This window comes from Lepidochelys kempii, chromosome 7 (genome assembly GCF_965140265.1).
Source record: "Lepidochelys kempii isolate rLepKem1 chromosome 7, rLepKem1.hap2, whole genome shotgun sequence".
In the NCBI taxonomy this organism is placed as follows: Eukaryota; Metazoa; Chordata; order Testudines; family Cheloniidae; genus Lepidochelys; species Lepidochelys kempii.
The window spans coordinates 46,331,937-46,357,080 of NC_133262.1; the positions used below are offsets into that span (position 1 = coordinate 46,331,937).

The 25,144-nt window shown below is 49.4% G+C and overlaps 2 protein-coding genes across 3 annotated transcripts in view; both read left to right on the forward strand.

Annotated features, from left to right (window-relative positions):
• The window catches only part of ACY1 (aminoacylase 1), a 455,667-nt gene that overhangs the window by 81,762 nt on the left and 348,761 nt on the right, over positions 1-25,144 (forward strand). The window lies entirely within an intron of this gene.
• The window catches only part of TEX264 (testis expressed 264, ER-phagy receptor), a 130,616-nt gene that overhangs the window by 25,883 nt on the left and 79,589 nt on the right, over positions 1-25,144 (forward strand). The window contains exon 4 of the mRNA XM_073352548.1: positions 3,704-3,925. Coding sequence (XP_073208649.1) covers positions 3,704-3,925 — 222 coding nt within the window. The remainder of the gene's footprint in view (positions 1-3,703; positions 3,926-25,144) is intronic.

The window sequence follows — 25,144 nt, forward strand, 5'->3', positions numbered from 1 at the left end:
TCCTCTGGGTGCCCATGGGCGTGCGTGGGTCTAGAGTGATCTCCCCTGGGTCCAGAGAGGGACTAATAACCCTGTTGGCTGTTCCTGTTTTGAAGATGCTGCTGTGTGGCTCAGGCTGCAGCCTTTTACAGGGATCCTGCTTTATCTAGTGGAGAACTAGAGCTTTGGCTGGCTAGGTTATGATTGTATTAGGAGTCCCCTGCAGCTCTGATAACTCCTCTCCCCCCCCCGCCCCGCCGCTCTCCAGTGTGCCATGCATTAAACCCTCTGTTGGTGGCCACAGTTCTCATGGCTGAGGAAGATTAGGCTGGCCTGGCTTCCCCAGCAGGCGTGTTGTGAGCTAGGTTTGCTGAGCAGCTCTATGGGGGTGGTAGAAAGATCCCAGAAGAGAGGAAAGCTGGTCCAGTGGTTACAGGACGAGACTCGGGAGTCAATGCTCCACCAGCCTTCCTGCGTGCAAGTCACAGATCCTCTCTGCACCTCAGTGCCCTCCTCCCAGTAGGGTGGGGAGGGTAAATACGATCCAGGTTGGAAGGTGCTTAGATATGGTGATGAGGGGCCAGAGAAGTACCGAAGGCAGAAGTAAACGGTTTGTTTTGTCTGGTTCCCTCGAGTGCGACTCGATCGCAAATACCTTAACCGCTTGTTGTTTTTCCACACGTTGGGAAGCCTTCCTTGAGAAGAGGCAGCCTGGGTTTGTGGCAGAAGGCTGCTGTTGTGTTCGCAGCTCAACCACTGACTCACCCTGTGGCCCTGGACAAACCACAGCTGCTCCGTGCCTCAGTTTCCTCATCTGTTAACTCTGGGTGAGAGGGTGGGGTGTATGTGTAATAATACTTATGGGTAACCCTAATTCCAGAGTTTTTAGAGGAACAGCCGTGTTAGTCTGTATTCGCAAAAAGAAAAGGAGTACTTGTGGCACCTTAGAGACTAACCAATTTATTTGAGCATGAGCTTTCGTGAGCTACAGCTCACTTCATCAGATGTTTACCGTGGAAACTGCAGCAGACTTTATATACACACAGAAATCATGAAACAATACCTCCTCCCACCCCACTGTCCTGCTGGTAATAGCTTATCTAAAGTGATCAACAGGTGGAAAGCTCATGCTCAAATAAATTGGTTAGTCTCTAAGGTGCCACAAGTACTCCTTTTCTTTTTCCAGAGTTTTTGTTTCTGAGGGCTTGACTTGGGAACCAAATGGACATTCTTTTCATGGCCGTTTTCCCTCTCTCATCTGTAAATCGATTGAGTGGTTCTGCTATTTGGTTAGTCACATTGGAGGACTGTTTCTTAGAGCCCCGCAGAATGCTATGGGGTTGTTGTGTGTAGTCTGTGTTAGCGTCTGGGGGCAAATTCAGCTAGCCGCAGCCTAGAGTAAGTGGGAGCAGGAAGGCTATGGGCTAGGTTCATTTATCCATCAGACATCTGTTGATTGTAAAATTAATGCACATGACATTATGTATCAGGCTGAAAGTGTGTGTCTGAAATGTGCCAACCTGTTAGCAGCTGTTGATCCTATTGGGAAAGGATGAAGTGGCTTCTGCTGGTGCCTATAGACCACTGGAATAGTAGGGAAGTGGGACTGGCTAGAGAGAAAGAGAGGGAGGATCCAGAGTGTGGGCTGAGCAGTGCTGAATGAGGAACGCTATAAGCAGCTGAGTTGGGAGTGGGAGAGAGGGTTTGAGCTGATCATTTCTGTGGTATGGTTAATTTCTTTGTCAATAAAGCTGAGCCTCAAGAAAAGGGTGAGTTTGGACTCTGCATAGTGTGTGGTCTGTGTCTGAGACAAGAGGTGGTCAGGAAAGGTGCACACTCCTACGTGACTTTCCCATGTAGGCCCATCTGGCAGTCAGGGGGGGCAGGCAAAGCAATGAACAGGATTCAGAGTAACAGCCGTGTTAGTCTGTATTCACAAAAAGAAAAGGAGTACTTGTGGCACCTTAGAGACTAAGGTGCCACAAGTACTCCTTTTCTTTTTTCAATGAACAGGAGTCCTTCCTACCCCTTCCATCCATTTGTCTCTGTCATAAGAAGGCGAACACCCAATAGACTGCATTGGGAGTAGTGTCCACTTTATGGTGAGTTGAATTAGTTCCATGTAGAGACCAAATCACTATAAGCTCTGCTCACTGGGCCCCCCTACCAAATGCCCAATTTGTGCAAGCGACATTACTTGGCCACTTAAACCCATTATCTGACCAACATCACTGAGCGAGTAACATGTCCTGCCCTTTGTGTCTGGATTTGCCTGTTTAGGAAGTACTGAAAATACCTTTTCCCACATCCCCCAGGCCGATTTAATATGCCAACCAGTGGGTAAAATAAAGTAGGCCAGCTAAGGCACTGCATGTAGCAGAGATGGCTGCACTGGTTCTGGGCTGCAGCCCTGGGAACTTCAGGGGTTTGTTTAATATTCTGCCAGCAGATTTTTAAAAAGCCTGTGTGCACCGTATGGTCCTTGGCTAGCAGAGAAGGAGAGGGCAGCCTGCTGCTGCCGCTCACTTGTTGACATCAGCATGAATAGCCAGCATCACTAGATAAGGAGCATTCCCTCATTTGGCCCTGTTTAATACTGTCCTAGCTGAGTCTGTCTGGCTCTTGCCCACAACTGCAGAGGGTTGAGAAGAGACTTTGACATTCATATTCTGCTCATCTCTGTTGCTTTCCCTCCGAAGATCTCAGAGCACTCTGCAGGCGTTAAAGTTCACAAGAAGGGCAGGCGGTAAAAGGGGGAAACTGAGGCACAGAACAGCTAAGTGACTTGCTGAGGAGTCATTGGTAGCACTGGGAATAGAATCCAGGCCTCTTAATTCTGAGTCCTCTGCTTTTGACAAGAGGTAGAGCTGCAATCCTATTCCATATTCGGAGAGAGTAATGTGGTCTGACATAGGACCACTTAATTCTGCGCCCTCTGCTTTCGACAAGAGGTAGAGCTGCAATCCTATTCCATATTTGGAGAGAGTAACGTGGTCTGACATAGGACTAATAGCTGGGCTCTCCTGAGTTCTGATTCTAACTCTGACACTCGCTCTCTGGGTTGCTGGGGGGGTCAGTCACTCCTACTCTTGGCCTTGTTTTCCCCATCTGTGAAATGGGGATCCTGCTCCCCTGGCACAAGGTGGCAGACATTAATTTGTCTGTGTGTGTGAAGTGTGGGGAGGGGGGAAGCTGACTCACAGGTTATCCACTTCCCGGAGCAGATACAAAAACAAATAAACTGCATCTTCTAATTGGCCCAGCTCCACAGGGACACGTTCTCAGCATGTCCCACCTTTACCCAACTGAGGGCTGCATTTCCAACACATTTGCATCTATTTTACATAACATTTACATAAAACACATGCACGTTCCCTACTATTTGTCAGTGTTTTTCTCTTCCCTGTTTGATTAATAGATTATTGTTTGTGGGTCAAATTCATCGGCAGTTACATCAGCTGACCAGCTTTGTCCTCACCCAGCTCTTAAGGGTGCAGCTTGCCAACGTGCAGGGTTTTGGAGTGTCCCAGGCAGCTGCCCCCCAAATTCCTCTAGGTGTGTTATTCCTGTCCTGTGGGGGTGACTCCAGTACCAGGCTGTGGGGTTTCCAGGGCACCTACCTGTCCCTGGCAGGTGGATGTGGAACCTTATAAAAATCTTAGCCTGGACCCTTCTCAGCCTTCTTTCTCCCCTGATGCCACCTGTTGTTTGTTCATTTCTTTAGGTGCCACCTGAGAAATGCCGCTACATTGTGGGCTGCATCCTGAGCGAGGGGGAGGAGAAGCCGTCAGAGGAGCTGATCCGACTCTTCCAGAAATTTGGCTTCAAGATCTTCTCCTTCCCGGCTCCCAGCCACGTGGTCATGACAACCTTCCCATTCACCACACCCTTCTCCATCCAGCTGGCGGTGATCCGTGTCCACCCAGCCCTCGACACTTACATCAAGGTGAGCGACCATTGCGTGCAGAATGTGTCAGATTCATAGCACACCAATAAATGCCCTCCTGCCATTGGCTGTTGTGGATGCAGTGAGTTACCTTCTGGTAACTTCCTCCTATTTGGTCATGTGGCCTAAGAACCTCACCTGCCATTGGCTGTTGTGGGTGTAGCTGGTAATTTACCCATAATAAGTTCCTGCCATTCACTCACCTGGCCTTATGTCCTCTCTTGCTGTTAACCTATTGTATCTACAACAGCCATTTTGTAATAATTTACTGGTCTTCTCCCCATTCAGACATATTGATTAGTTGGTTTCCTGCTAAAAGCACTGCCCTATGGTTAGGAGTCTAGCAGGTAAGTGGTGGTTCCATGTTTCATAACTAGACCTATGCCTGTGCCTCTCCATTTCAATTCCCTCCTTCCCCTGCAGTGGGGGGAGCTGCAGTTCAAATCTCGTTACTCCAGTGGGGCTAGGTAGCAATCTCTAGCTGGTTTAGGGTTTAATGAGTAGTTTGGATTAGAGTGTACTATAAATATTTCTCCAATCTGGGTGCTCCGTGCTCCATAAGCCAATAATGCCCCCCATGTCGTTTTTGGAATTATTTTAGTTTTAGCTCATTCTTTCTCTGGAAGGTGGTTGTCACTACGGAGAACCGCTCCATCAATGACTATTTAGCCAGGATGGGCAGGGATGCAATCCCATGCTCTGGGTGTCCCTAGCCTCTGATTGCCAGAAGCTGGGAGTGGATGACGGGATGGATCACTCAATAATTGTCCTGTTCTGTTCATTCCCTCTGAAGGACCTGTCATTGGCCACTGTCAATAGACAGGATACTGGGTTAGATGGACCATTGGTCTGACCCATTATGGCCGTTCTTATGTTCTTCTTACTACAGCCTCCTGGGTGAGGGTGGTGTGCTGGATATGGGTGTGTGTGTATCCCTTTATCCCAGGTCTTCTGGGCATTTCCCGCTCCATTACATTTTCTTTCATACCTCCCTGCCAAGCTGTATTGTCAAATCTCCCCACCTGAAGCTCCCAGCTTCATTCTCCTTTTCTATCCAAGTTCTACACTTCCTCCACTAAAGCCTCCTTTTAGCTGTCAGCTGAAGACTCTTCCCCTCTCTGCACTTTGTCAAGGCTGTTCCTTTCAGTGGGCAGGTTCCACTGCAGGCTGCTCCCTTGCAGTTTTAGACTCCTGTGGGTTCCAGCATTCCCCCATCCAGGGAGCACCCATCTCAGACATGGGAGCAGAGCTGCGTGGATGGGAGCAGAGCTGCGTGTACCTGGCAAGGAAAATGTTTTCAGGAAGTAGAGCTCTGCAGGGTAGGCTGAGACTGGAGTACAGGCCCTTGGGACGCTGAGTCTGCAGAGTGGAAACGTTCAGAAATTTTCATATTTAAATTTAGTTTTGAATGGGCTGTGTTCACTAATAGGACGGGCTAGAAACAGAGTGATTCCATGCAAGAGTGCACACTCATAGCTCTGGGGCTGCGTCTTGGTCCTGATTTGCAGCACGCCCTCTTTTCCGTTCCTGCGGCATCTCAGCTTTGACCTGCACCTTCCTAGCTATTTCAGACCTGGGTCTTGGGATATGCAGTGAGGTGGTAGGATCCTGCAGGTAGATGCAGGGCTATTCTGCTGACTCTCTCTGGCTGCTAGAACTGTTGGGCCACCTTAAGTCCAATCAAGGTGTATAAAAAAATGTGTGTGTTGGAGAGAGAAGTGGGGTCTGGGCTGATTGGAGAGAGAACTGGGGTCTGGGCTGGTAGGGGCCCTGCCCAGAAGCCCCCAGGAACACCCAAGCTGGGAGAGAAACTTAGGCTGAGTTTTGTTTTGTTATTTAACGCAACAATGGAGGCAAACCCCAGGAGGGGTGAGTTGAGATTATCCCTAGTGTGTATATACTGGATAAGCATGGGGTGGGGACTCTGCCAGGGTACAGGCCTCTCTTGAACAGAGATGGTCTGTTGTGGCTAATTACGTTGGTGGCTTAGTGATGTGGACAATGGAGATGCCAAGGGAAGCACCAGCCTCCTTTGAACATGAAGGGCCTGCACCGGGGTTTGAAGCTGGGTCTGGAGGGGGGAGAGGCCAGCACTCTTGCCTTGCTGTTGCACCTACCCATCGAATGCCGACATTTTCATCCGTTCATATGGAAGCAACTATTTATAAACCTCCTGTTCCTGGCGCGAATCCCAGCTCTGTGGGAAACAAAAATATCTTCCTCCTACTTTGTGCTGCAGGATGCTGCCCCAGAAAGTGTGTACCCAGTGGGTCATGAGAACCAGCCTTTTCTCTTCTGTCCTTGGGCAGATTCCGGTGCGGGCGAGTAGGGGGTGCACTATTCAGGCCCCGAAGGATGGGCTCTCGAGGGTGGCAGGGAATCAGGAGAAGAGAACACCTGTGCCATTCCCAGTTCTCTGCCCTTTTCCTGTTCTTATAGCTCTGCCTCCTTGGTAGCTGCTGTTGCAAATGACCACCTGGGCTGCACATAACAGGGTAGGAGGCGGGTTACTTGGGGCCGGGGGTAGCAGTGCCATGGGACCGTACCAGGAGACAGTTCCCCTGAGTGACTCTGCCAGCCCTGGGGCAGGTTGTCGAGATGACAAGGGTGGGTGGGGTGGCTCGGAGAGCATCAGGTTTGTTAAAACTGTGCTTTGTGGTGCAGAGATGACGTTTTCTTGCTCCAGGAAAGGTCCTGGAGAGCGCATCTGTCACACAAGAGATAAAATCATTAGAGCTAAAAAGAGAGCCACAGATTGTGCTGGGAACACCTGGCAGCTTTTTAATGAGAGCTGCCTTTCTATTTAAAAAAAATCCAACATCTAGGGATCTTGGGCGTTCAAAGCGAATGGAGAATAGGAGCTCATCCTAGACTAAAACTGTCGCCTTTGAATCGGCAAGGCAGGACTGGTTGTGTTCAGGCAAATTTCTCCCAGCTCACATGTGCTCATAGTGCCACCGGAGTGTGTCCCTGTCAGGATCTGAAGCAGGGAGCGGTAGTTGAGATGGGTTTTTGGGTCTCAGCCCCCTGCTCTGGGACTGTCAGGGATGGGATTGGTCATTGTCTCTTGGAGAACTGGGAAGGCAGGTCACATCGGGGGTTGTCCTGGCACCTGATCATGAGCCATTGTCCAGGATCAAACCCTGCTTCATTTGTAGGAGAATCTAAGATCAGCCTGAGCCTGTTCCACCCTCCAGTTTGGAGCAGCAAGTATTTAGGTCATATGTGGCACTTTTCACCTGTAGATCTCTAAGCACTGTCTAGAAGCCCAACTTTCAAAAAGCATGTACCCACCATTATCGTTGGTATGCTGATGGGGGTGGGGGGATCTGAGGCCAAGTTTACAGTGGCAGAGGTAGGAATAGAACCCAGGAGTCCTGACTCCCACTCTCCTGTTCAAGCCCCCAGGCAGAAGATGGAGGGCTGGGGTGGGAAACATAAAGGGATTCGTTGGCCCTCAAGGGTACATCTCAGGATAAAGCAGATGTGTGGTGCTTTGCTGTGAATCCTCTCCCAGTAACCCCCACACCTATTCATTGCTTTCTGCGGGTGAGCCCAGATTTTTTGCACTCAGTGAACCTCCGCAAGATCCCCTCCTCTCTGCCTAACTCCCCAGCATTTACTTCTGAGCTGTGACTCACGATAGGCCTCCGCTGCCTGGATGCCCACATGCCAGTGGGACTGAGAAGTGGTTACAGTGGTGGGGTCTTATGCTGGTGGTGCCCTAGGAGGATGTGGTGCTAGGAGTTCTGAAATCTCCTCCAGCCTTGTTAACTGTTTCCACGCTCATGGGCGAGGGCTCTGTGACTGTAACACTGGCTAGACCCAGGCATGGTATAAGCAAAAACTCTGACGGCTTCTTTAGGCAGTTGTGCCAATGCCCATGACTTCCAACCTGCAGAACTCCCCAGCCCCTACTAGTTCAGTTCTGACTGTGCCTGTGTCTCTTCATCCTGACCTGTTGCCCCTGCTATTCCAGTTCTGGGCTTCCCACAACCCTGGGACCCTCACGCATCCCTGCCAATGCACCTTGATCCTGACCTGCAGCCCCTTGCTGTTCCAGCCCTAGGTTCCCCCAGCTCTGCCAGTGCCCCTCAGTCTTGGCTTGCAGCCCCCGCCCTGTTATTTCAGCGCTGATCCCCCCTGCCAGTGCCCCTCAGTCCTGAACTGCAGCCCCGGGGCTTGTGTTGAGCAGAAACTGCTGTCCTTGTAAACTATGTGGTGGTTTGATGTGAACAGGGACTAGGAAGCTGGCTTGTCACCAGTCAGCTCCTTTTCACTTGTCACCTCACTCAGGTTTGCTCCTGAGCCTTCAGAGATGTCAGGCTCTTGCCTTCGCCCTCCCCAGTGTGGCGAGCCCCCTCGCTTTGTTCCCTTTCCCAAGCTGTAGGAGGTGTCTGCGGGCTTCGGAGGCTGGGGGAAGTCAGAGTTCCCCCAGGTGCTTCCCCTGAAATCGGAGGCATGCCAACACTGGCACTTCAGTGGCATCTGCTCCCCCGACACCTGCTGGCGAGGCAGGGGGGAAAAATCAAGAGAGAAACTTTCATGCAAACAGGTGACCTGTGCACCATTTCTGAGGGGAATTTGTGTTGCCATGGAGACAGCTTCTCCAAAGACCTCCCAGCCCCCCCCCTTCCCTTGAAGAGCCTGAGGCGCGGGCGAGAGGGTTTGGCAATGTCAGGTTTGAAAAGATTCTTTTAATGAGAGTCGGAGGGAAGGCGTGCTGAGCGCAGGAGACCCTCTCTCTGCTGTGCCGTCCCTGTGGAAGCTGCAGAGCCGGAGAATGGGATTAGCAGAGAGAAGAGGAATCAAAGGGCTGAAATACAGCCTCCGCTGGCTTTCGGGAGAGAAGGCATTAGTGCAAATGGATCGGAGCCCTTCAGAGGGGAGGCCAACTTAGCAGCCCAGTAATGAGAAGAAGGAGTCAGGAGAGGAGGGGTGGGAGATGGGAGAGAGACGAGGTGGAGCCAAAGAGACTGAGGGAAGCGGGAGGTGAGGGGAGTGGGACTGATGAAGAGAGTGGGAGGCAGGAGAAGTGAGGAACGCAGGTGCCAGCCGTAGTGAGTGGGAGGCTTCCTGGGAGTTCCCAGGGCTGGGAGGCCCCTCGCCATCACTTGCCCTTAGCTTGAGGAAGGTTTGTTTGAGCTTGCCGTGGGTCAGCTCCCCAACCCCCTGGACAATGCAAGCCCTCTCGGCTGTGCAGCACTCTGCAGGTGGGCAGTTGGCACACCCCAACCCTCGAGCCTCCTGAGCATCTCCCTGGAGCAGTGGTCCCCAAACTTTTGAGGGTCATGCCCCCCTTACTGCTGTCTGTGCCCCCTGCCCATGGGGCTGGGAGCAGGGCCACTACTGTGGACGGGGTAAGGGGGCCACAGATGAGGTGGGTCTGAGACTGGGAGAGGGGCTGGAGCTGCAGTGGGGGAGGGAGCGGAGCCGTAGCGGGCTCTGGTGGGGGCCAGCAGCCAGGCCCACAGCCAGGTGCGGCTCTGCTCCCAGCCACGCCCCCAGCCTTGGCCTGGGAATGGAGCCGAGTCTTGGGGTGAGACTGGGAGCTAGGGGCGCGACTTTGGACAGGACCAGAGCAAAGCTGGGGACGGGAAGGGGCTGGCTGGCACTCCCTCTTGAGGTCCTGTGGTGGCTGGCCCAGGCCCTGCTGCACCCCCTCCCCTGAAGGTTCCTCTGTGCCCCACTAGTGGGGCACGCCCCACAGTTTGGGGACCTCTGCCCTGGAGTGTCAAGCCCCTGCTCAACTGGACGTTTGCAGTGTTCATGGGTTCACTGTTTCCAGAGAAATGGTATAGCCCAGCATTCCAGTTCCCTCTCAGATCGCCTCTCTGTGGAACGCCCCCTCAGATCACCCCTCTGCTGAGATGTGCTTATAGTGAAATCAAGCGTCAGTTCATTTATCAAAGCAGAGAGGTTCAAGTCGGAGCAAGTAGAAGTGGTGGAGACGGTTACATGTAAAATAAAATCACAACATGCATTCTACAGCCTAGCTATTCCCATGTCTTGTAGAGTGGTGGTCAACCCAGATCCTTGCAACACTTTACAGCCAGGCTGGCTGTGACCCTCCTTTCATAAGTCAAGGATTCGGTGTATTCCTTTGCACTCCAAGACAGACGCGAACAGTCCCTGGTCCTAAACAGGACACCCCCCCCCTGCTGTTTGTTTCATCCTGTCGATTTCCTCTCCCGTATATTTTGCAGTGTCTTAATTTGCACCTGGCTCAGTATACAGCTAGATCTGCAATAAATAAATGGCCCAACAGGGATATAGGTGTCTGTTACCTCCTGTCTGAATGGAACATCTCCGAGGTGTGTCACCTTCTGGTGACCTGTCTCAACTCCTAGGGCTTAAGAACAAAATTATCAGAATAGATACAGAACGTCTTCAGTGTGACCCGTAAGTTCATTTCCCAGTGATTATGACAGCCAGTGGGCTACTGGCTCTCAATAGAGACCTCCCCTGCCACCTTCGACCCGAGGGATCCCTGTAAAGCCCTGTGCACCCCTTGTGTCGGGGGTCCCTGGGTCATGGTGAGGCAGCGTGCAGGAGCGGAGGTGGTGATGGTGTGTGAGAGGACTCGAGGGGGCGAGGAGCGTGAGAGGATAGGAATGGGTGGGGATGAGTCCAGGCTTCCACGGTGAAGCCATATCCAGGGATGAAAGAAAAACTAAGGCAGAGATTGCGAAGTGGAACTGGTGAAAGCAGGGAGGGGAGCCCAGGCAGCAGGGGGAAGAGAGATGGAGAGAAGCACTTGTAGCTTCCCCTTCCCTGGTGAGGCCATGTCTCGTTCAGCTGGGAGGCCATGTTGAGTCAGTCAGTGCTCGGATTTGCCTGGGAATCAGCAGAAAGCTTGCAAATACCCAGTAATGTGGCATGCTGGGACTGCAGCCCTCTTGCAGATACGATGGCTTTGAGCTGTCAGTGCAGTCCTGGGTGTGATCACAGCAGCCCCCATTCCCATCACTCCAGTGGAAGATGCCTCCAAGGTGTGATAATGCCTGGCTCGGTCCCTGGGCACCCACTGAAGCACGGCCGCCTCTAGGGTGGGTGTGGCTGCTGTGTGGCTACACTGCACCTCACAATAGCTTCTGTTAGTCTAGCCTCATTAATATAATTGCTGTGTCTGGAGGGTGGGTGTGTAGAAAACTCGCAGAAGGTCGGCAGAGACTTAGAGGGACCCATAACCTGTAGGCAGGAATCCATCCGTAAAGAGATGGACAGAGACCAAGCAGAACTTGCTTCAGATCAAGCTGTCAGGAATCAAACCCAGGTTGCTTGGTGAGGGCAAGCATTTGAACCCCAGCACCATCACGCCTCCTGGCAGTTTTCTCTTGGCACCCTGTACCCATGCATTTGGCACTTTGACTGTAACAGTGCGTGAGAGTCATGGAGGTTGGGAGGAAAGGGACAAAGACCACTTGGGGCCAGTCTCCAGAGAAGCAGGGATGTGGGAAAATCCTTTCCGCTGGACTGCAGCGTCCAGTTGGCGTGTCATGTCCCTGGCCTGAATTGTCTTTAAGGTAGCCCATGAGCCACATTTCCCTGAGACCAGCTGCAGCCACTTGTTGGAGTATTTTGTCACCTGCATCTTCAATAGCACCATCACTTAGCATCTCTTAGTGCTGTCCATCCAAAGAGCATCTTACAGAAGTGGATGGGTTACACCTCACAACAGCTCTCCCTCGTGCATGGTGGGTATTACCCTCATTTTTCAGATGAGAAAACTGAGGGGCAGGGATGTGAAATGCCATGCCCATGGCCGCGCAGTGATGCAGTGGCAGAGCTATGAACAGACCCCAGCTGACTCCCATCCCTCTGCTCTAACTATTAGCAGCACTGCCTCATCTATAGTTCTCTTGGTCTTCAGAAACAGACTCCTCAGTACACACAGGCTCATCAAATGGGACTCTCCCTGTATGCTGCCACTACTGCACTGTACTCTATGTAGCCATTGAAGCAGAGTGCAGGGCTGGGTCCAGCAGAACGAGGGTTAATGCAGCGCGAGATGCACAGATGTTCACAGATGTTGTGACGACGTCTAGGTGGCCCGGGGGATGAGAGAGTCAGAGAGTGGGATGCGCTGATCCTGGCGGCTCTGGTGCGCTTGTGCTCTCTTCTATTCCCAGCTGCCAAGTCCCCAGAGTAGCAGGTCACGGAATGCAAATGAGAGCTCCTCTGAAGACACTCTCCCAGGGCGAGTATTTCAAATGGCACTGCGAGCGGGTTATTAAACTGTAACCTCCTGCCATTTCAAGGAGCGTTGATTCCTGGCGTGGGTTTAATTAGCCCTCCATGGCAGTTTGCACAGGCCTGTGGGCTGGGCACACAAGTGTCTCCCCAAATTCAAACTTGCCATTTAAAGGCCTGGAGGCCCTGCAGCTTCTGTTCCTGTGGCTTCTCGGGCAGCCTGCAAGGTGTTTAATTGCATCCTTGCAGGGAAGTCCATCTGGCTTGGACAGCTCTGAGCTGGGAATGCCCTAGTTTCCAGCCACTTTTGCATGGACAGGTGTCCCTGTTACAGCAGTTGGCTTGAGCTGGCCCCATTTGTTGCAAGTCTCACCAGATCTGGGCCGGTATGGGCCGTAGAACTTGCGCTCCTTCCAGGTCAGGAGTGAATCATAGAGTTTAAGGCCAGAAGAGACCACCAGATCATCTAGTATTGCAGTCACCAACCCCACCCAGCCCCGGCACTCCAAGCCCAACAAACACAATTAGACCCAAGTACTACACTCCTCAAGAGACTGAACTGTTGTGTGCCACAGGTAGAGACCAGGAGAGACTGAGGTGCACCGGTGCTCCAGGTCTGTGCGATAGCACGGAATTGATTAAGTGAGGCACGTTGGTGAATTGGGATAGGAGATGCTCATGTTGTGGGTATAGAAGGCTTTAGTCTCCTAGGGCTGATGTTCTTGCACCTTTCCCCATAGCCCTGCTCTGGGGCTCAGAGCACCGCCTCCTGAGCCTCTCTCTCTGCCACTGATATAACGCTTCGGGATAAAAGTCTCACAAGCACAGATCCCATTTTAATCAGTGACTCACAACCCTTAGTCCCATTGACTGTCCATGAGACTGAGGTTTCTAAATGGGACTTTTGAAACTGGCTTTTGGGCTCTTAAATTATTTAGGCCTTTTTGAAAACATTACCCTTGAATTCCAATGAAATGCCCTGCAGATTCTATTGTATGTATGTATGTATTGTATTGTATTCTATTGCCCTTCACTTCTATTGTAACACATTCACTGCCCAGGTAAATGGGGTGAGAATGCGCTATACCCAACAGGCACCCCGGGTACAGTGAATCCATGCTAGAATATCACATTTGGGTCCATGCATCTCTTAGTAGCAAGGTGGATTGATTTAAATCAAGGCAATTTAAATCATGATTTAAATCACTGAGCGGAAAGCCTTGATTTAAATCATTGATTTGAATCCACTTTTCCGTTTGTGCTTCAGTTAGTTTGTAAAGAAAGGTGCATTCTCATTGGTTAATATAACCATTGAACCATGTTGATTTTACAACTAAATAGAACCTTTGCACTAGATTTGGTACATCTTTTTCCTACCTAGAAGGGTACACTATAATTATATACAGTTATTTAAGAAATTGTATAGCTTAATATTTTCAGAGTCTTATTAATTACTTGTATGTTTTTAGTATGTTAAAATGGTGACTTTTATATCGCTTCTTTACTAGATAATTAACATTTTGCTGATGATTTGTGTAAAGCTGCATTAGGATGGTAAACTGGAATTTAATTAAACATAAAACAGCATATAAAATGTATTTTTATTAAACAAAACAAACCTTTAATATAGTACCTGGCCTCTTGTGCCATATTTATAAAGCTTGACATCAAAAGCTAGATTTCCCCTCCCCACCCCCCAATTCTTTCTTTATATAGAAAAGCAGCCTTTAACTCAAAGTTTTTGCTAGAGGCTCATGGATTCTGCATATTTTAAATAAAAATGTTTTAGGAGATTCTGATAAATTTAATCCTGAACATATTTTGTGTTCACTTCAGATTTCATTTTAACCAGATTTATTTTTAAAAAGAAAAATCATTAATTTAAATAACAAAATCAAAACAATCTAATTTAAATAAAAAATCATTGATTTTTGTTCACCCTGCTTGATAGCAAGGTGAATGTGGCTGACATAACAAATCCACCTCCATCTGAATCCACCAGAGCAAAATTTGACTCCATGCCACCAAATTCCTGAATCAGCTTCCTGGACGAAAGAAATTTTCTCTCTGCATTTCTCATGTTGTGCCATATGACGGTCACCACCACAATCAGCATGTTCCGCTATTCACTGTGAACCCCAGGAGACCCTCAAACAACCACCCTTTAAAAGAGTCTCAGAATAGCTCCTCAAATAATACTCTTTTAAAGGGTGGTTGTTTGAGGGTCTCCTGGGGTTCACAGTGAATAGCGGAACATGCTGATTGTGGTGGTGACCGTCATATGGCACAACATGAGAAATGCAGAGAGAAAATTTCTTTCGTCCAGGAAGCTGATTCAGGAATTTGGTGGCATGGAGTCAAATTTTGCTCTGGTGTAAGTGGGTGGAGTGCCTGTTGAATTCATTGGAGATATAGTGCTAGATCCTAGAAGGCTGAACCTGATCTGTATTGAGCAGCACCATAACTAGTTATAGGGGAACTTTCAAAGGGCTGGGGAGGCACCGAGGTGATCCCATGCTTTAACCAAATTGGACCACCCCTCTTGGATTTGTAAAATTGAGCTGTGATTCTGGTGCAAGCAGAGTGAGTCAGTCCTTCTGCTGCAGGCATTGGATGCGGCCAGAAAGCACACAGGTCACATGAAAATGGCTGATAACTAAACTGGTCTGGCCTGAATCCCTATGATAGTTAAGGAATAGGCTTGTTCCAGATGCTAGAGCAGGGGTGGGCAAAGTTTTTGGCCCGGGGGCCACATCTGGGTATGTAAATTGTATGCTGGGCCATGAATGCTCATAAAATTGGGGTTGGGATGTGGGAGGGGGTGAGGGCTCCAGCTGGGGGTGTGGGCTCTGGGGTGGGGCCAGAAATTAGAAGTGTAGCGTGCAGGAGGGGGCTCCGGGCTGGGGCAGCAGGTTGGGGTGTGTGCGGAGGGTGGGGGCTTCAGCTGCGGGTGCTGGCTCTGGGGTGGGACTGGGGATGAGGGGTTGGAGGTGCAGGAGGGTACTTTGGGCTGGGACCGAGGGGTTCAGAGGGTGGGAGGGGGATCAGGGCTGGGGGTTGGGGCGCGGGTGGGGGTCAAGGGTGCAGGCTCCGGGTGGCGCTTACCTCAAGCAGCTCCCGGAAGCAGTGACATGTCCTCCCTCTGGCTCCTACGGAGAGGCGCGGCCAGGCGCCTCTGCGTCCTGCCCCATCCACAGGCGCTGCCCATGCAGCTCCCATTGGCTTTGGTTCCTGGCCAATGGGAGCTGTGGGGGTGGCACTTGTGGCAGGAGCAATGTGCAGAGCCCCTGGCTGCCCCTACGCATAGGAGCCAGAGTGGGGACATGCCTCAGCTTCCAGGAGCCGTGTGGAACCATGGTACACGTGGAGTGGGGCAAGCCCCAGACCCTGCTCCCCTGCGGGAGCTCGAGGACCAGATTAAAATGTCTGAAGGGCCGGATGTGGCCCCCGGGCTGTAGTTTGTCCACCGCTGTGTTAGAGCATCAGTCTCTAGTTTTTACACTCGCCTCACCGATGGGCTCTAGGGTCTCTCCCCTAAACTGAGCCAGCTGCACTATCTTGGGGCTGTGCAGAAATCCGTGTCTCTTTAGCAGAGGAAAATGATGGGCTCGTGGCTACAGTGCCTTATCCAGAGATCCGGATCTGCCAGAGACCTAGGGTAGATCACTTAACTTCTCGGGGGTCTAGTTGCCCTATCTGCAGAATGGGGCTAATATTTCCCTGCCTCAGAGGAGAGGTGGTTGGGGATTTTCTGCTGAAAAATTTTTATTTTGGAAAATGCTGACTCATCGAAACCAGTGAGGGCAGAAAACAAATGTTGAAACCTCAGCATTGTTCATGAAGCGGATTGCTAGCTTTACAACCAGCCCTAGTTGTTCGGCTCCATTCCTGACTGGTTTGAAAGCACTTGGAGGTCCTTGGCTGCAGAGTGCTGGAAAAGCACAAACCATTGCGAACATGTAAAGTTCTTGCTAACCAAGGGGCCCTTGTTTTAGTCCCAAATGTACTTCTCTGTAGTTCTTCCAACGCCAGTTCTGTCACCAAAGTGTAGTCTAGGATGTCTAGAAAGACCTGGGGTACTTGTCCCCGCAGTGCCTGTGATAAACCCCCTATAGTCAGTAAAGAATCTTCACGCATCAATACAGGCTGGGAAAAAAGCCCTAGAGAGTAGAAGAGGATTTGACTTGTCTGACGAGGCATTGATAGCAGAGACGAGACCAGTACTGACAGCGTCACAAGCTGTCAAACCCAGGGGTTGGGAATTAGCATAACGATGTGGACCGCAGGGACCAGGCTCTCAGAAGTCTGTGCATGCATTTGCACGTGCCATTACCATGATTGCACATGCTGTCTTGGTAATGCTCGTGCAAATCACCAGTTACATGTCTAGCTAGCCCTTTTATACATGCACACTGTAAGTGCATCCCCAAGTTTTGCAAGTGAAAGCTGCAATGACATGCATAGGCTTTTGCAAATGCAGCTCTGATAGTCTAGAAGTGCAGACAATTGGATCATCTCCCACCTTCCAGAGAAAACATCCTGCATGGAAACAGTCATATGTTGTTAATAACTGCAGCTATATTGTTCTTTTAATAGAAGGAGATCAAAGCACTTTGTAAAGACAGGAAAATATAATTACACTCAATTTATAGAAAGGGAAACTGAGGCATGGGGGTGTAGTGACTTTCCCTGGGTCTACATTATAAGCAGCAGAAGCAGAAATAGAATCCAGGTCCAGTTCAGGGCCCACCTCACTGCCTGTGGGCTCTAGTCATTTTGGCCCCTGGTAAGTATTTCAGCAGGCTGTCTCATTTGCACCGTCTATTTTAGTGCTGACATCGCCAGTCTCACACCATTAATTGAAATAGATCAGATGTTTCCCCCTTCCCCCAGATTTGGGGTTTTTGGCACCTTCACAATTTGTCATTTGTTTTCTGCAAATAGACTCATAGTTTGGAATGAAGAAACAGTCATTTAAATAGTTTTGTCTCAAACCTGTTAATTTTTGCACCAGAAATTAAAATCACGTACAGTGATGGGGTTTGGAGATTAATACGGTGGAGGGACAGAAGGGAGGGGCCCTTGTTTTTCCTTACAAAATGGCTCTGATATTGTTATCAGGAAACAGTCCAGCTAGCCCTGTTGGTGAGGGGCCACGGGAACAGATTGGTGGGAATGGTATGTGTCTCAAAGACCTAGCACACAGATCACTGAAGGGGAAACCACTTCAACATGGCATTTTCTGTGACACGTATTAGACATCAGTTCTGTGTTCCTTGCCTCCATTGGCATCGCATTGCACTGCGCTGGTTGTAATGTTGCTGACTGCTGGTGTGCCGGGTGCACTGGAGCGTTGACAGAGCTTCTATCTTGCGGGCTAGAGATCAGAGGGGTCCCGGGATTGGAGCTGAGAAGAAATTGTCCTCCTCTGAACTCCAGACTTCAAAGATGGCCCTTGGTTTTTTAAAAAAAATAAAGAAGTCAAAACCATTTCACCCCTCTGATACCCCAAGGCTGTAAGCTGCAGTATGGACCGAGGTTGTTTTTTTTTTTTAAAGCACTTTCATAGCACTTTCCATCTGAAACACCTTATAAACCATCACAAAGACTCCCTATACTCTGGTGAAGCATTATGATGGCTGCTCTGTGCCTCAGTTTACCCTGGTGTTGAGAGCTAAGATCATAGAATCATAGAATATCAGGGTTGGAAGGGACCCCAGAAGGTCATCTAGTCCAACCCCCTGCTCGAAGCAGGACCAATTCCCAGTTAAATCATCAATGGATGATTTAGATCACATGCTGATTAGCAGCAGAACAGAGAATAGAGACCAGGAGTCCTGGCTCCCGGTGCTGTGCTTTAGTCACTGGGACACACTGGTGCCTTGCATGTCACAGAGGCCAGTTCTCCTATCTCCCACAATGTTCAGATTATTATTACTGATCATTTTAAACATGGCAACTTCTGATGAGGTGAAAAAGAACTGGAAGAGCATGGAAACTTCCAGGAGCAATTGATGCAGTGTTTGTTCCTTTTCATCCATGTATATTTTCACAGGCTCCACCATGACTATGGTAAGTCCAGCCCAGGTTGCATGTTAAGAGGCTGTTTCTTCTCTCTCACCCTGGTGTGACTCTGCTGAGGGCAGTAGAGTTACACCTGATTTATACCAGTGCATGTGGAGGCGAGTCAGGCTAGAATGCGACTATAGGCTTTGGGCGGTGGCAGCTTGACAGCTTGAGTGACGGTCCTTCTCCCAGTGTACAATAGTGATGGCTGGCATCAACTAGGATGCTGTTGCTCACAGTTGTCAGATATGAGTGTATGGAGTCTGACAGGCGGGTGTTCTTCAGGGAGGGACCTTCACCCTGAAACTCACTTCCCACATTGTTCTGTTGAACTTCTGACCCTGGTGTAGGGCTGGTCTAGCGTGGCCCGAAGCGGGAATTGGCTGAGTGGTGGAACTCTGAGTTGCAAGTCTGTTAAGGCTCACTTGAGCCCATTGCTGTAGATTTCGGTGTATCTGCTCAGGGATTGTGTGATGCCCCCACTGTATCGATCTCCCAGTAAAGCTAAGACATACGCAGGCCGGGAAGCATTTCCTCTGTGCGATTTCACTGATGTTTACGTTTTTCACTGACTTCTACAGACAGCTGGTTTTCTGGGATTTTTGGCCAGCCAGGCTGTATGTTCGTTGATGGTTGGCAGCCCCCGGCTGCGTGTCAGTTGGTAGCAGTCCATTCATTCACAGCTACTTTTAGTTATTTTTTAAGACAAAAACTCCTAAGAATTTTGTAGCATGTGGTCTGAGCAGTATACCAGAGTACATCAGCAGGACAGCTCATTTGGTAACTGACTAGATTGGGCCTCCAAAGAGGAGATGGTCCTGAACTGAAACACACATTGGGTAAAATCAAGGGGAATGCAGCTGAAATCGATAGTGTTACACTAGTATCAAACTGGTGTGAGACCAGTGCATCTTGGGGCCTCTAAGTCTCTGGGCCGGTCAGGCCTGTTGGAGCAGTCAGTTTCCTAGGCATTCTGTGTTTAGCCTGTTTTTGAAGAGAAATCTGCTCCTTTCATCTCTCTAATGGACCAGATTGGGATCTGGGGCTCTCTGCGCTGTTGGTCTTCTGCCATTCATAGTTTCCTAACTTTGCCTTTGCTTCCCATCTTCTCCTGGAGATGTTTGGCAGCCCTGAGCTATTCGTCTTCAGCTGTCAATTCATCCGTGATTCTCGCAGACAGGCAGGTGACCTGTGCCTTGCCACCGAGTGCCCCTCGCACCGGAGGCTGGAAGCTCTGCTGAGGGGGTTGGGGATGAATGACTCATGCCGGGTGGCGTGTGACTGGCAGAGCAGTGTACCAGCTGCCAGTGTCTCAGGCGCAGTGAGCCCAAATGAGCTTTTACCCGCTGCCATGCCATCTTGCGCTGTGATTGCCTCAGATCTCACCGGTTAAACTGGGCTGAGTATTGGATGGGAGACCTCAGATCCTACCTTGGGATTAGAGGAGGCTGTGCTGCAGGCTTGGATGAGACACAAAACCAGGTCCCTGATTACAGCACATCTCCTGGGCTGATTATAGCTCAGGGCATTATATGTGCCTTCCTGAATGCCCCCTGCACTTTCAGTGTATCCTAGTGCAACATCTGTGTACAGTGTTCCCTGTGAAATCACAGTGGTGGCACTTTACTCTCCCATGCCACTGGTGTACATAGTTGTCCAAGGCAATTTTACTTGTTTTACTTGACGGTTGGAATAATGGCTGCCCCTTCTGCAGGGGCTGTGCGGGGCTGTATCCATCTCCGGCCCTAGTGGCTCCACTCCATGTCAGCCTATTTTGCTCCAGCGTGGATACCTGCTGTGTGTTGTCTAGGGGATGTTGATGCCCTCTCCCTGGACAATCCATCTACTCTGCACTCCTCCTCATATCTGCTTGTGGGGCCTAATAGGCGCTGAGAGCTTTGACTGGGTCTTCTACAGCGGGGTGAATTTCCCTCCAGCGCAGCAGTTGCTCTGAGCAAGACTCTTAGCAGGAGGGGTGGGGATGAGAGAGTGAGCTGCCTGCTATCATTTTTATGGAAATTGAGGCTAAGCTAATGAATGTCGGATCCCTTTATAGCAGCACATAGATCAGGAAGAATGGGGCCAGTTTGCAACCCCACTGTGTTTCTTTCCTCTGGATCCTTTGGCAAGCCTTGCAGGGACATGCGGTCAAAGGAGTAGGGGATTGGAGGGGGCTCATTTGTACATGTGTAGGTGCAAGTGAAACCCACCCATGATTTCATTCACAGACTTAGAAGCCAGCAGGGCCTTGGACACAGAGAGATACAGCTTCCTCACTCAGCGGGGCCTCTCCAGTGCAGAACACTTTGGAATAGCTGGGGGGGTGACTCTGTCCAGGATGTCAGGGCTGAGCCCCTGCTGTTGTATTCATACTCAGTTAGGAATATCAGCATGCATGGGGAGTTGGTGTTGGTCCCAGATGGATGGGCCCATAGACTGTTGCCTTCTCTTTATCCTGCCAGCAGCAGTGCACATTTCCCTCACGCCCCACCAATGAGCCCCAGCCTTTGATCTTGGAGGGGCTCACACTTTGCATGGAGAGGGGAGTCCAAGATCCATTGGCCGTTCAATGCTTGGCCTCTCTGCTGAAGCCTCCAGAAAGAGGAGAGGGCTAAGTCTGATGACTAGCACTGAACTCACTCTTTTCCAGCTGTGCCCCAGGCTGTGGCTAGCAGTCAGGTACCTGTCTGCATGAGGCAGAGCAGCATTTCAGGACAAGCGCTTCCTTGCGGGAGTGTTTCTGGAGGCAACTTGGGACAGAATTGCTGGTCAGTCCCCTTCAGCGGCCCAGAGGCAGGATTCCCAACAGGAGCTGACAATTAGCCGTGACCTTGCAGCCAAAGCCTGTCATCACCGTGACTATACTGCAGCTCCCATTTCTGTGCATTCAAATCAGTAATACCCTTCCCAGAAAGCAAGCTGGCTCTTAAAAGAGCTGCTTTTTAAACTTAGCCAGTATTCAGCCTGGCAAAGTTGTCATGAAAATGTATCTGCTCAGGCACGAAATCCACTCCCCCATCCTTTCCAGTGAAGATTAAGGAGCTTGGAGAAAAGCAGTGGTATTTTACTTGGACATCAAGAAACAATAATAAAATGGCTTGTCCTGAGCCAAGAGGGAAAGAAAATGCTGCAACGCTTGCCTGTCTAAGCTCTTTATTTACTCAAGCGTACACTTGCGGGGACGTATTTATTGAGAGGACTTGATGATGTGGGCTGGTCAAAAGGTTTCACTGGCATGAGTTTGGGAAGGGTTCATCACTCACAAATGAAGGCACTAGCCCAAACATAGGCTGATAAATGCTTTAGGCCTCACCGCTCTGTCATATGATTTATATGTTCACACACATTACAAGATTTCCCCTCTGCTGTGTTTTAGGTGTGTTGTAAAGAGTTTTATTGAGATGGTTCTTTTATCCCTTCTCTGGTAAAGCCGGGCCCCGACTGTGCAGTGCTCAGAGGGAGAGCAAAATTAAAATGAACATGTGATACAACATCTAAAATCACCTTTCTGTACCTTGAAGTGCTGGCTGCTCTGCTTCCCAGTCTTCTAAAGTTCCCATTTTGAGTCCTGCCGGGCTCTGAGATAACCAACTTGAAAGCAGTGACTTTTTTAGATATAGAAAAGCCATCACTGAACTACAGCAAACTTGTACCTTCTGGGTTGTAGACAGGTGTCATATTTTGGGAAATTCCCTGTTTTTTGCGAGGTGGGGAGGAGAATAAGGAGATGTTTCTCTGGCAGGTTGAGTATGGCATTAAAATAAATAAAATTCCAGCTGCTTGGAATGTTAGACTAACTCCTGGAACGTGGGCTAGTGGGAGGGTGATAGAATCACATGTATCTGATAAATGTCAGCTCTTATTTAGCACTTGGCTATCACCTGCATATGGGGTGAGCTTATAATAGAGGCAATAAGTTGCATTTTTAAGCTTGGGGTCTCTCAGTCCCATGCTTGTATTGATGCTCAAGTACATAAATGCCCAGTTTGTGTGATTTGGTGCCAATCTAAGCATCCAGATTTGAGATTTGGACTTGGCTGTCCCACATTTGACAAGTAGGTGCAGTGTGCATTGTGTAATCTCTGATTATTAATGATAGGCATTTGTGAGGCATGCATCACCATAGCAACTGGGCAGCCTTTATGATAAGCAGGGTTGGTAGTACTGCCTATTGTTAAGACTGCCCAACACTTCCTAGTTGCCTTTTACTTTGCCCAACTTTAACCATTTGGGCTGTGTGTGATCTAAGGACCTCCTGATGTCAACTGGCAGGGGATACAGGGATCCCTTGGGTTCACCAAAACAGATCTTATAGGGTCTCTACTGAAAGCCTGTGTCACACTGCTCCTCATAAGCATTGTGGAATGTATGTACAGTAAATATGAGGAGTTGCGTGTATATATACTAAAAATTATGTTCCCTGGGTCTGTAGTTAAAAGCATGTCACTCAAAGGTGAAGTATCTTGAGACAGACTTTTCCAGACAGGGGGTGGGAGACGCTTGTTTCCCTGTTGGAACATTGTGTATTGTGTGTTGTACAATAAAAGCTTGTTAGCATGCTAAGTGAAATGTTAAAGAAGACCTGGCGGAGACTCAAGAATGAAATTAACTAGCAGAGGTAAACAGCGGGGTTGGGAGAACCCTGTTTTCAGGTGAACATCAAAGGTCTGTTCCGGTATATTTGGGGGTGCAGAGCGACATCTTGGCTTCCTTCTGTCTGTGAAGACAACCTGCCACAGGGCTTGATCTTATGCAAAGGGGATCGGCCAACCTGGTTGAAAATGCTGGGAAAAGGACTTGGGGTAAGCTATCTTGTAGGAGACAGGAGAATGTCTTCTGAATTAAGCTCAGCCTCTAGAAAGCGTTTTATGATTTTGTTTTATATGTAACCATTTCTTTCCAATATTCTTTTTTCTATCACTTGACTCTCTGTTCTTTGATGATAAATGTATTCTTGTTTTCACTATCTATTTATCTGTAAGTGCTGTGGGTTAAATGGAGGGTGATCCTGGGTTGAGTCTTGGAAGCTGGTGTTTACTATTCCTGTTGGAGCAGCAAGTCTGAGAGTTCTGGGACAGGGACTGAACACTCCCCGGGATGCTGGGAGGACTCGGGGGTTGGCATGTGCCTATCACTAATGTGTACAGTGAGCGTGAAGCCTGTGGAGGCCTAGAAGGCAGGGATCTGATCCACAGCAGGCACAGACAAGACTCCTTCACGCTAAGGACAGGTGGTAGCGAGGTGCCTGGGTACTGCTGGGAAGTGACAGACCACGTATCTTGCTCAGTCTGAATTTTTTATTTTATTTTATTTTTTATTTTTTAGTGGAAATATTCAGCCAAAATAGTTCAGCCATTGGTGGACTTTTCTTTGAGAAGCGGTAGCACCCCATGATTTTCACTAGGAACTTGAAGCTTTGGCAGGGAGGTGGCCTGTGAGCCAGGGATGTGTCTTTTGACATCCTTGTGTAAACCTGCCAAAATTTGGCCAAGTAAGAAGCCTATGAAAAACTGCAGTTTGCTCATGCTCAGTAGAGAATTTTTAGAGCATCACAACTAATTTCCCTGAAGATCCTGTCCCCACTGGGCATGCTCCAGCGCTGCAGAAAAAAACAGTATGTGAGCATGGAATTAAAGTCATAATGTATATGCATGAGGGGACCGAATTAAGATTGCACAAGCAACTTTCATTGTGGCAACTCCTAACTTTCGACTGCTTGACTCTCCAGCCTTAATAATGGTCTTTCAGCACAGTTTTGTTGTGTGTAATATCATTTAGACTAACAGAAACAGATTCCTCCAAGAATAAGGCGCATGAACTCCATGTTCCCCATAAGTATTGGGCCAGTTCCTGAATTGAGGAAATATGGGCTTTAAAGTCACCTGCCCAGGGGAGGTGGAAGGATTGAATGGAGAGAAGCATTTCAGAACGCTTTTCAAACATGGCCAAATTCAGGGTCTGACATTTTTGTGGGGGAATGGAGTCCTGAAGGTGCAGGCTCATCACCAAAAATGCCCTGCTCTCAGCTTCCTTGAGCTCTTCCTTTGGGACAGAACACCAAAGTCAACCTGCTGAGTGCACAACCGACGGGGTGCAAAGGGAGACGTGTCTTTGAGATAAAAATAACTTAGATCAGTCGGGGCTTTATAGAGCATAATTAGTACCTTGAAGTTTACCTGGAGGTAAATCGACTGACAGTGCAGAATGCAGAACACAGATGAAGTGACCTCTTGTTGATCTGCTTCCCCATTGGGGTGGTGCATTAGCTGAAGCATCTGAGTGGCCTTCAGGAGAAGGTCTAGATAGTGTGTTACAGTAGTTTAGCCTTGAGATAACAAAGGTGTGACTGTGGTGAGGTCAGCATCTGAGAAGAAAGGGTAGAGTCTCTTGGTCAAGAAAGCATTTCTGCCAACTGCTGCCATCACTGAATCCAGAAGCACTGAAGTCTATGCAGACCCCAAGATTGCAACCGCTTTGGGTAGTGGTCAGTCAGGCAGCCTCCATAGAATTGTAGTCACTGACCCTGCCAGCACCCATCTCTTCTGTCTTGTTGGTTGGCTAGATTTTATCCAGATCCCTGTTTGTGCTAGGCACAAGGTAAGGTAAGGCCTTGTAATTCCTTATTCCCCTAAGCTCTCAAATGCCAATTTCCCCACCTGAGTGGAACCCCTGTAAAACTGGAGCATCTATTAGACATGCTGAGAGCCTCTTAACTCTAGCAGTTGTGGCAGGGCTGCTTAGAATCCTGGCAGGTGAGAGCTGGCCCCTGAGGTACAAAAGGATGAGAGGCAGCCTTAGGCTATTGTATTATGCAATTGTTAGATGTTTCTGGCCTAGATCCCTTGGCAGAGTGGTGATTTCTGGGCTTCCCATGTTATGTGGTGCCACTCGGTCAAAGAGAGAGAACTGACAGGTAACGAAGGAGCAGAGAACCACATCTGGCTCCTTTCCTTTCCCCCA